This window comes from Bison bison, unplaced genomic scaffold (genome assembly GCF_000754665.1).
Source record: "Bison bison bison isolate TAMUID 2011002044 unplaced genomic scaffold, Bison_UMD1.0 scf7180017864324, whole genome shotgun sequence".
NCBI lineage: Eukaryota > Metazoa > Chordata > Mammalia > Artiodactyla > Bovidae > Bison > Bison bison.
In genome coordinates, this window is record NW_011494896.1 from 11,609,610 (window position 1) to 11,622,099 (window position 12,490).

The 12,490-nt window shown below is 38.7% G+C and overlaps 1 protein-coding gene across 1 annotated transcript in view; it reads left to right on the forward strand.

Annotated features, from left to right (window-relative positions):
* Window positions 1–12,490, forward strand: part of LOC104998189 (glycerophosphodiester phosphodiesterase domain-containing protein 4-like) — a 129,963-nt gene that overhangs the window by 42,170 nt on the left and 75,303 nt on the right. The window contains exons 5-9 of the mRNA XM_010853255.1: window positions 3,785–3,883; window positions 3,954–4,047; window positions 4,874–4,951; window positions 6,173–6,318; window positions 6,702–6,784. Coding sequence (XP_010851557.1) covers window positions 3,785–3,883; window positions 3,954–4,047; window positions 4,874–4,951; window positions 6,173–6,318; window positions 6,702–6,784 — 500 coding nt within the window. The remainder of the gene's footprint in view (window positions 1–3,784; window positions 3,884–3,953; window positions 4,048–4,873; window positions 4,952–6,172; window positions 6,319–6,701; window positions 6,785–12,490) is intronic.

Sequence of the window (12,490 nt, forward strand, 5' to 3'; positions counted from 1 at the left end):
AACCAGTCCATTCTAAAGGAGATCAGTTTTGGGTGTTCATTGAAGGGACTGGCTGAAGCTGAAACTCCAATACCTTGGCCACCGGATGCGGAGAGCTGACTCATTTGAAAATACCCTAATGCTGGGAGGGATTGGAGGTAGGAGAAGAAGGGGACGACAGAGGATGAGATGGTTGGATGGAATCACCGCCCCAATGCACATGGGTTTGGGTGAACTCCAGGAGTTTGTGATGGACAGGGAGGCCTGGTATGCTGTGGTTCATGGGGTTGCAAAGAGTTGGACATGACTGAGCGACTGAACTGAACTGAACTGAGACAATGGAAAGTGATGCAGGTGAGGTATGAGAAAGAGTGGGCATCCCCTTGAAAGGTGACCACCTTAGTGAGGGCTTCATCCATTGAAGGATTAGGTTTATTGGACTTTTGAGGAGAGATTGCTTCTGTTGGCAACAGGGATTCTGTGGGGCTTGGAGTTTCAGTTTTAGTGTGCAAAGAATAAATCCCAAAGGAAAGGGTTAGTACCAGGCCCGTAACCTTTTTCCTTCCACTTAGGCATGTTCAGAGAGGAATGAATCAAAACTCTTTATAAATATATCAAAGGTATTTAAACATGCTAAAAATAGTTATTAGTCAAAAGATAGTGAAGAATTTTTATCTATGAAAATTTTTAGCAGAATATAACCTGGTATATTTGGGTTGCTTATTGTAAATAATCTTGAAATTTATAAATTTGTATTGTGGGAGACATGGCTACCCGAGTTGCATAATTAATGGGATATAAGATAAGGATGCTCTGTAACTCAAAAGGCTCCTTCTGGGAATCAAAGTTTCCATACATTTTGCTCAAAACACACACCTCAGATTAACAAATTTCTTTTTATTGAAGTATAGTTGATTTACTTCATGCATGTAGAAGGGGAAAACGTGGAAAGAGTGAAAGATTTTATTTTCTTGGGCTCCAAAATCACTGCAGATGGTGACTGCAGCCATGAAATTAAAAGATGCTTGCTCCTTGTAAGGAAAAGTTACGAGAAACCTAGGCAGTGTATTAAAAAGCAGAGATATCACTTTGCTGACACAGGTCCTTTTAAAGAAAGCTATGATTTTTCCAGTAGTCATGTGAGAGTTGTGACAGTTGGACCATAAAAAAGGCTGAGCGCTGAAAAATTGGTGCTTCAAACTGTAGTGCTGGAGAAGACTTGAGAGTCCCTTGGACTGCAAGAAGATCAAACCAGTCAATCCTAAAGGAGATCACCCCTGAATATCCATTGGAAGGCCTGATGCTGAAGCTGAAGCTCTAATACTTTCGACCACCTGATGTGAAGAGCTGACTCATTGGAGAAAACCCTGATTCTGGGAAAGATTGAAGGCAAAAGGAGAAGGGAATGGCAGAGGATGAGATGGTTAGATAGCATCACCGACTCAGTGAACATGAGTTCAAGCAAACTCTGGGAGATAATGAAGGACAGGGAAGCCTGGCGTGCTGCAGTGCATGGTGTCACCAGAATTGGACACAACTTAGGAACTAAACAACAGCGTAGTTGATTTACAGTGTTGTTTCAGGGGTACAGCCAGGTGATCATTTATAAACACATATACATATACATTCTTTTTAAGATTCTTTTCCATTATAAATCCCTATAAGATGTTGAGTATAGTTCCCTGTGCTATGCAGTAGATCCTTGTTTTTTAATCCATTTCATATATAGTAGTGTGTATCTGTTAATCCCATACTCATTTTTCCCTCCCCATTCTCCTTTCCCCTTTGGCAACCATAGTTTGTTTTCTATGTCTGTGAATCTATTTCTGTTTTGTAAATAAATTCATTTGTATCTTTTTTTGGATCCTGCATATAAATGAAATCATATGATATTTGCCTTTCAGTCTGACATACTTAGTTTGACAAGGTCTAGATTCATCCACATTACTGCAATTGGCAATATTTCATTCTTTTTATTCCATAGTATCTGTGTACCACATTTTCTTTGTGCATTCATCCATTGATGGACATTCATGTTGCTTTCATGTCTTGGCTATTGTAAATAGTACTGCAATGAACATTGGGGTGCATGTATTGTTTCAGACCATGTTTTTCTTTAGATACATGTCCAGGAGTGGTGTTGCGGGGTCATATGATAGCTTTGCTTTTAGTTTTTTAAGGAACCTCCAACCATTTTCCCTTGGCTGCACCAGTTTGCATTCCTGCCAACAGTTTAGCAGGGTTCCCTTTTATCTATGCCTCTCCAGCAATGATTATTTGTAGACTTTTTTTGACAGCCATTCTGACTGGTGTGAGTTGATACCTCATTGTAGTTTTGATTTGCATTTCTCTAATAATTGGTGATGTTGAGCATCTTTTCATTTCCCTGTTGGCTATCTATATGTTTTCTTTGGCAAAAGGTTTATTTAGGTCTTCTGCCCTTTTTTGATTGGGTTGTTTGGTTTTTTGATAGTTGCAGCACTTGCAAATATTTTGTCTTCCTCTGTGGATTGTCTTTTCATTTTGTTCTTGGTTTGTTTTGCTGTGCAAAAACTTTTAAGTTTAACTAGGTCTCATTTGTTTATTTTTGCTTTTATTTCCATTATTCAAGAAAATGGATTCCAAAAAATATTGCTACAAAAACACACCTCATATTTTAAGTCCAGGATCAGCATGTATCCTAATACAGGAGAGGAAAGACATTTTTATGAATAGCTGCATTTGATAGAATCAGATTTTCCCACAAGAAAAAAATTTATCTTTAATTGACTATATCATTTCAATCATTAGTGAAGTTTGGTGTTGGGTATGCTCACAGAATCACAGAAGATTCATGTGAATCTTATTTGACAATTAAACCCTTGTGTTGTAATGCATTTGATTTGCTAATAGGTTAAGATTTCTGCATCTGTTAATAGGAGAAATTGGACTATAATTTTTCTCTCTTGTAATGTCCTTATTGAATTTGAGTATCAATGTTTTGTTGGCTTCATAAGACAAGTTAGAGAGCATTCCCTCTTTTTTATTCTCTAGGAGAGCTTGTTAAAGTGGAAATATTTTTTCTTAAATGTTTGGAAAATTAACCATTGAAGGCAGTATGATCTGGAATTATTTTGTGAGAAGGTTTAATTCAGTTGCTTTTTTATAGAGATTATGAGAGAGTGGGAACCAAGTATTCTTTACAGGCAACATAGAAGCAGAAAAACTGTATTTGAAGGAGAAAAATTTAAAGTTGTATCTTCTTGGTCTTAGTGTTCTTTCTCAACGAAATAGTGTTCTGGCCAGCAGATATTTTTCATCTGTTCAACAAATATTTATTGAGTATTTTATATGAATCAGACATATTCTGCAAGGCAGTGAAGATATAATTATAAACAAATATTGTCCTTGACCTCTTGAAACTTACAGTCTGCTGGGGAAAACATGCACTGAAAAGGTACTTACTTACAAAATATTTTTTACTTGTTACCATATTGAGTCATGTAAAAGAGTAGTGAATATTTATAATAGCCATTATTGAAGCTGAGTGAGACATGCCAGGCAGTACTCATGGTGGCCCAGCTGAGGTGGAGATGATAAATTAGTAAAGGTATCAGGCCATATACATAGCTGTGTAATTTTTTTCTCCAGAAAGCAAAGAAGGTAAATTATTGAATTCATCTAATGTTGAGCATTTGCAGGTTGGTTAGGTTAAAAGCATGAGGAAATGAGGACCCAGACACTACAGGGACACATACATTTCCTAAGGATGGTTCTCATCCAAGATTAGTGCTTGGAAGTCAGGAAATTCTTTTTGTTTCCCCAGATCCTGATTCTGCTAGTGATTGTGATATGCTCATTTTTTTTCTGGATTTTATTCACTTACTGGAAAGACAGATGGCTCACCGTTGGGCTGTCACTGCAGGTAAGCACCATTCTTAGTTGTAGCCCTGTCTGTTCAGATGTGTTCAGCCTGACTTTTGGCTTTCTCCCAGGTCTTTGCTCCCTACATACACCTGAGCAGCATAGCTATGATGGTTATTCTTTCATGGCCTTTGGCTTTCTACTTGATCCATTTGGAAGGAGAAGGTATGTTCTGTGGGTGGAACCTTGCCTGATCCTTTCGGTTCTGCCTTTAACTTCTGTACCTTACTCAGTGAAACAAGCTGGATAGATAGCCACCAGTGTACCTCTTTGAAATTCATTCAGCTTATTACTCAGTCATGCTCCTTATAGTCAGACAACCCCACATGACCTATCATAGCATTTCCCTGATCAAACCAATCTTCTTGTAAAGAGGGATTCTCTTTCTAGAAAAATAAGAATTTTCTCTCTTTTGTTACATATTGACTGTCTTGAAATGGATTGGGGTTAGGGAGAGAATAGAGGCAATTTTATTTGAACAGAACGATGGTATAAATCCCAGTTCTTTAAGTTTGTATTTAAATATTACTAGTTTCAACTCATGAACCAGGTGCAGATATCCATGGGTACATCTTAGTAACTCAGAGTAGAAGCATGTGAGTCCCTGTCACATCTGGGAACTTCCCCAGAAGCAGAAGTGTGTGCCTCTGCTACTGGTTTCCTCTCCATTCTTCGCCCTAATACCATGGAAACAAATAAGAATCAGAGGTGTACATGAAACAGTTTTGAGAATGGAGTTATCTCTCAACACCCTTACTGAGAAACCAGGAGGACCTTCTGTCTGTGTCTTTTTGATTACTGGTTAAACAAGGAGTGCTTGCATCCTACCTGTATAGAGACGCAGGCAAGAGAAAGACTGGGATTGCAGTGTTGCCCTTGTGTGTTTGTATATGGGTATATATGTAGGTGGAGGGTGAGTTTTAGGAAATGTTTCTGGGGGCAAGATATTAGAAGAAACAATAATTGACTCTTTTCTTTTCCTAAATTTTAGCTAGAATCAGAAGATACCAGATGACATGTAATGAGAGAAAAAGAAACAAGAGGTGTAATGTGCTTACAAAGTTGAGAGGTTAGAGCTGAAGATCTATGTTCAAAAGTGACATAGGTGGTAATTTTAAAACTTAAAAATGGGTAAAATTTTTAGAGGTCTAAAATAGTAAGTGGGAGATAGCCAATGATAAATAGGTATTATGGTCAGGCTCTCTGTGTGTGTGTGTGTGTGTGTGTGTGAGAGAGAGAGAGAGAGAGCGCGCAAAATACTGAGTACCTGTGGTGTCAACTATCATATCAATTCTATGAAGTAGATGTTAGTAGCAAGATAGCTCCATTTTTCAGATGAAGATAATGAAGACCCAGAGGGGTTAAGCAATGTGTCTGAGTCACACAATTTGAAAGTAGTAGCATCTGGCTTTGAATTCACATTTCTGTCAACTACTGTCCCTTCTGGGCTTCCGCAGTGGCTTAGTAGGTAAAGAATCTGCCTGCCATGCAGGAGACTCAGGTTCAATCCCTGGGTCAGCAAGCTCCCTTGGAGTAGGAAAATGGCAACCCACTCCAGTATTTTTCCTAAAAAATCCCATGGACAGAGAAGCCTGGCAGGCTAGTCCAAAGGGTCACAAAGAGTTGGACACAACTGAGCAACCAAACACACATCAGCACTATCCCTTCTACTCTACCTTACTGCCTGAAATAGGGGCATTTAAAGCTTATCTTTGGCCTTCACTGGTGGCTCAGTGGTAAAGAATCCACCCGTCAATGCAGAAGATGTGAGTTTGATCCCTGGGTTGGGAAGAGACCCTGGAGAAGGAAATGGCAGTCCACTCCAGTCTTCTCGTCTGGGAAACCCATGGATGGAGGAGCCCAGTGTGCTACAGTCCATGGGTCACAAAGAGTCAGACATGACTCAGTGACTAACAAAGCCTATTTTTAAAGGGCTTCTGGGCTTTCTCAGAACCAACTAAACTCCTTTTTCTGAGAAGATATTCCTTAACAGTCCCTCTTTTTCCTTTGCTTCCCACCTCTAGTATAATTCATTCCTTTGTAAATTTACATTTGTTAACAGTAGTGACTTAATAATAATGCTTATATTTGGATATTCCTGTGTTTTCAAATCACTGAGAGAACATAAGGATGTGAAAGAAATACAGAGTAAATCAGTGAGTCTGCAGAGTTAGTGAACCCATGGACTAAGTATTTATTTGTTGTTGCTTGGGGATAGTTAGTTGCTTGGGATGGTTCTCCATTCCTATTTGCCTTTTTTCCCCCCTTCCTCCTCCTTCAACTTTTTCAGCTCTACAAGTGGCTATTGGATTGCCCTTTTTTCTTATCCTTTTGTGTCTCTATTTGCTTCCATTGGGGAATTTTTCTGCCTGTGTTCAGGAGAAGAATAAATTGGCACCCAAGCCGTACTTCTTTGGACATAGAGGTGCACCCATGGTAGGTCTGAGCATGAAGAATGTGGGCAAGTACGGGTGTGCATGGGTGTAGAGGGCACATCAGATCCTCGGAACCCCCTGGAGAAGTAAAGGGGTTGACTTGAGATGACAAGAATAAGTAATTAATTGTAGAGGTTGGATTTGAACTCACCTAATTCTCAGTCCATTTCTCTTTATTGTGTCCAGTGACATTGCCTCAGATGAGCAGAGTCCCTGAATCAGATTTGGTAGACAAGAATGTAGGCAGGTTCTTTGAACAAAGAGCCAAGGGAATCAAGTTTTGCTTTCTAAAGTCCTTTCTTACTGGGCCCCGTCACTACCCTAAAAGGGATGTCAGCAGAAAAGACTGTGAGATTAAAGGCCTGATGTCCTTTTCTTCCACAGCTGGGGCCTGAGAATACCATAATGTCCTTTGAGAAAGCTGTTGAACATGGGGCCTATGGACTGGAGAGTGATGTACATATAAGGTAGGAAAGAAGGGACCAGGGTGGGAGGAGAAAAGACCAATGGATGACTCTAGCCTGGCCCAAGCTGTAGAGAGGGCAAGCCCTGGGAAGTTTCTCCCTTACTCACCTGGCACATCTGTAGATAACACACATACATGAATCACTTCTCCTTTACAAACCACAAATCTGCACCCCTACATGCTCAATCACAGACTCATAAATCACACACACTATGTAGTCTCCACAAATAGTTCAAATTTGTGTCCCCTGCCAACATGCTTACAACTTGTCCCCATGCCCTACCTTAGCAATCTATTTAATTAATTAGTTAACATTCCCTGGGCACCTACTATATCCTTCTTCTGAGTGCTAGGGAGAGGAAGATGAGTGAGATAGAGTTCTGCCCAAGAGCTGTTCCCAGCCAGTGAAGGAGACATGGCTTGTTTACAAAGAACCTTATTCCTTTTATGGATATTAACATTTTAAATAACATTTTCCAGGGCCTTTGAATAATACTTAGGCATTTTAGTTAAATGCTTTAGATGTTTTAAACTGCAGTTATGCATTTAATGTGTTTTCTTTTTTAGGTACTTCAGTTTCAGTCTTTTCAGAATACTTGAGTAATTCTTACAAATCTAGCACATTAAATGTATAACTATATACATTGTTTGATATATTTCAAATCCTTTTATAAATGAGATGTGAACTTATAATCACAAATCTAGATCAGTTACTCAATTTCATTTTTTAAATTGGATTTACAAAGGTAACCTTTCCAAATTACCTTAAAGATAATTTTACTTAAAATTTACTTAAAATGCCAAACACCCAAAGATTCAAGTACAAATATTAATAACATATGTATGATTTTTTTGAACATACATATATTTAATTTTTCATTTCTCTACTTTGAAATGTACTTACTCACCAAGAAGACAATTAGGTCATTGAGGTTGCTTTGCCAAGTAAATATTTTGTGTTGGCCTCATTTTTTCAATTAAAATTTTTTGAAGTAAAATACAAAACATTAAATTTACTATGCTTACTATTCTAAGACGTATGTATCAGTGGTATTTTACATATTTTTAATGTTGCGGAAACTTGAGCCAACTATCTCTGTGACTTCTTTTCATCTTATAAAAGCTTTAGACCCATTAAACAATGATGCTCCATTCTCTCCTCGCCCACCCCCCAGCCCCTAGAAACTCCTTTGTACTTTTCTGTCTCCATGATTTTGTCTATATTTTAGGTACCTCATATAAATGTATAATTCATATAGTATGTGATTTTTTTTGTGACTGGCATGTCTGTCAGTTAGTCTTGTAGTCTTCAAGTTCATTCATATGTTATTTCAAAATTGCCATCCTAGAAGGATGAATAATATTCCACCGTATATATATACACTTGCATTTTGCTTTCATCAGTTTTGACACTTGGGTTGGTTTTACATTTTAGTTATAGTTAATGATGCTGCTTTGAACATGGGTGTATAAATATCTATTTGAGACTGCTTTCAGTTCTTCGGGGTATATGTCCAGAAAGGGAATTGCTGGGTTACAATGATAATTCTCTTTTTAATTTTTTGAAGAACTGTCCTAGAGTTTTCCACAGTAGTTGCATCATCTTATGTTCCCACTTACAGTGTAGAAGTCTTCTAATTTCTCCACATCTTTGCCAACGTTGTTGTTTTCTGTTCTTTTGGTCGGAGCCATCTAATGGGTATGAAGTATGATATCTCATTATAATTTTGATTTGCATTTCCCTAGTGATAAGTGATGTTGACCATATTTTCCTGTACTCACTATCTATTTATAATCTTCTTTGGAGACATTTCTATTCAAGTCCTTTGCCCATTTTTGAATTTTGTTTGTTTTTTAATTTACTGAACTTCATTTTTTAAAAATTGAAATACTGTTGATTTATATTGTTGTGTTAGTTTCAGGTGTACAGCAAAGTGATTCAGATCTCTCTCTCTCTCTCTCTGTCCTTTTTCAGATTCTTTTCTAGGGTTGTGTTTTTTTGCTGTTGAGTTTTAGAAGTTCTCTCTATCTATTGGATATTAGTCACTTATCAGATATTTAACTTGCAAATATTTTCCCATTCTGTAGGTTGCTGTTTTACTCTATTGATATTGTCTTTTGATGCACAAAATGTTAAATATTCATGAAGGCCAGTTAGTTTATTTACATTGTTGTTGCCTGTATATTTTCATATCTAAGAAATCATTGCCAAATATATTTTCCCCTATATTTTCTACTAAGAGATACATTGTTTTAGTTTTTACATTTAGTTCTTTGATCTGTTTTGAGTTTTTGTATATGATGTTAGGCAGTGATCCAGTTTTATTCTTTTCATGTGAATATCCAGCACCATTTGTTGAAAAGATTGTTATTTTTCTTTCTGTTGAATGGTCTTGCCACCCTTGCCGAAAGTCATTTGACCATATATGCAAGGGTTTATATCTGGACTGTGTTCTGTTCCTTGTCTGTCTTTATTCCAGTACCCTACTGTTTTTTTTTTTTGTTCTAATTTTATTTTATTTTTAAACTTTACATAATTGTATTAGTTTTGCCAAATATCAAAATGAATCCGCCACAGGTAAACATGTGTTCCCCATCCCGAACCCTCCTCCCTCCTCCCTCCCCATACCATCCCTCTGGGCCGTCCCAGTGCACCAGCCCCAAGCATCCAGCAACATGCATCGAACCTGATTACTGTAGGTTTGTAGTAAGTTCTTAATCAAGAAGTGTTAATACTCTAGTTTTGTTTTTCTTTTTTAAGATTGTTTTGGTTGTTTGGGATCCCTCGTGATTCCATATGAATTTTAGGGTGACTTTTTCTTTCTTCAAAAAATGTCATTGGAGGACAAGATAATAAGAGAGTAGGATAACCATGACCTTGTCTGCTTCCATGGGCACACCAGAACTGCAACTACTTACAGAGAAACTATCCATGAGAATGACCTGAAGACTAGCAGAAAAGAGCTTCTGCAAATAAAGATATAAGGAAGGAACCACAGTGAGACAGGTAGGAGGGGCAGTGATTTGGTATAGTTAAGACTTTATACCCCAGGGTAGGTGAGCCACAAATGCAAATATAAGTATTATCACAGAAGTTCTTCCCAAGGAGTGAGGAGTTTGAGCCTTATTTTGGGATTCCCACCTCAGAGGTCTTGCACTGAGAAGATGAGCCCCCAAGAGCATTTCACTTTGGGTGAGTAGGGTTTACTTTTGGGAGAGCCAGAGGACTATGGGAAATAGAGACTCCATACTTAAATAGAAAACACAAACCCCCACACACTCATGAGATTCAGGGCAGAAACAGTGATTTGAAAGAATCTTTTGTCAGACTCACTTGATTATCTTTGAGAACCTTTTGGAGAGACAGGAGTTAGTTGAAACTCATCATGGAAACATAGACACTGGCAGCAGTGGTGCTAGAGAAGACTCTTGAGAGTTCCTTAGACTGGCCAGGAGATAAAACCAGTAATCCTAAAGAAAATCAACCCTGAATATTCATTGGAAGGATTGATGCTGAAGCGGAAGCTCCAGTACTTTGGCCACCTGATGCAAAGAGCCGACTCACTGGAAAAGACCCTGATGCTGGGGAAGATTGAAAGCAGGAGGAGAAGAGAGTGACAGAGGATGAGAGGGTTGGATGGCATCACTGATGCAATTTACATGAACTTGGGCAAACTCCAGGAGATGATGAGGTACAGGGAAGCCTGGCATGTTGCAGTCCATGGAGTCATGACGAGTTGGCCATGACTTGATGACTGAACAACAACAATCAGACACTTCTGATACAACCTTAAGCATACTAACATTCACATTTGGGAGTGGGGGTGGGGGTCTCATAATGAGAAGCCCTTAAGAAGGAAATGGCAACCTACTCCAGTATTCTTGCCTGGAAAATCCCATGGATAGAGGAGACTGACAAGCTATAGTTCCTAGGGTAGCAAAGAGTCAGACATGGTTTAGTGACTAAACAGCAAGTAGCAGCAGCAGAAAGAGGAGAGAGAAGGTGTGCAGAGAATATATTTGAAGACATAATAGCAAAGGAAACAGACATCCAAGTCAAAGAAGGACAGAGAATACTGAACAGATCAAACCCAAAGAAGTTCACACCAAGACAAATTGTAATTGAAATGGCAAAAGTTAAAGAGAAAATCTTAAAAGCAGCAAGGGAAAAGCAAAAAGTTATGTACAAAGGAATTTCTATAAGATTCTGAGCTGAGTTTTCGGCAGAAACTATGCGGGCCATGAAGGTCAATTAATTAAAATAATAAGCAGGAAAAATACATAACCAGGAATGCTCTACAAACTTCTCACTCACATTTGAAGGTGAAATAAAGTTTTATCCAACCAGTCAGTCCTAAAGGAAATCAGTCCTGAATATTTACTGAAAGCTGAAACTCCAATTCTTTGGCCACCTGATGTGAAGAACTGACTCATTGGAGAAGACCCTGATGCTGGGAAAGATTGAAGACGGGAGGAGAAGGGGACAACAGAGGATGAGATGGTTGGATGGCATCACCAACTCAGTGGAGATGAGTATGAGTAAGCTCCTGGAGGTGGTGTTGGACAGGGAAGCCTGGCGTGCTGCAGTCCATGGGGTCACAAAGAGTCGGACACAACTGAGTGACTGAATTGAACTGAAGGCTAAAAGAATTCAGCTCCATGAAACTAGCTTTACTAGAAATGTTAAAGGGACTGCTCTAAATGGAAAAGGCCACAACTAGAAATATGAAAAATTTGAAAGGAAAAAGTTCATTGGTAAAGGCAAATACACAGTAAAGGTAGAAGATCATTCACTTATAAAGCTAGTAGGAAGGTCGCAAGGTAAAAGTAAGAAAGTTATCAATATCCACAATAAGTAGTTAAGGGATGCACAAAATAAGAAGATGTAAAATATGATGTCAGACCAGACATCTTGTGGCTGTGTTGTGCTTGTGAGCCCTATAGGGCCAGGGAGGACTGATTACTGCATGGGGAGAAGGCCAACAGTGGCTTGAGGAAGGTCCTAGCCCTTCTGCACTTACGTCTGGCAGAGCTGATTTGGAACAGTGAGGCAGTCCTTCCCAGTCGCTAGGATAATCAGCTGATTGGCCACACCTTTGAGTAAACACCAAGATATTGAAAAGCCAGATGAAAAGCTCAGACTGTGGTGTTGAAACAGATTAATAAGGAACTTAATGATTTAGCCCATAAACCTTCAGCAGTGTTTTTTCAGGTCCATTTGGTGCAGATACATTTCATTGGCAAGCCGCAATTATGGCACCTAATGACAGCATGTATGAAGGTGGCATATTCTTTTTAACAATTGATTTTCCTACAGACTGCCCCTTCAAACCACTTACCATTGCATTTACAACAGGAACTTATCATCCAAATATTAAAAGTAATGGTAGCATTTGTCTCCTAAGATCACAGTAGTCTCCCACTTTAGCTATATATGTAATGTTCAAGCTGGTTTTAGAAAAGGCAGAAGAACCAGAGATCAAATTGCCAGCATCCACTGGATCATGGAAAAAGCAAGAGAGTTCCAGAAAAACATCTATTTCTGCTTTATTGACTATTCCAAAGCCTTTGACTGTATGGATCACCACAAACTGTGGAAAATTCTGAAAGAGATGGGAATACCAGACCACCTGACCTGCCTCTTGAGAAATCTGTATGCAGATCAGGAAGCAACAGTTAGAACTGGACATGGAACAACAGACTGGTT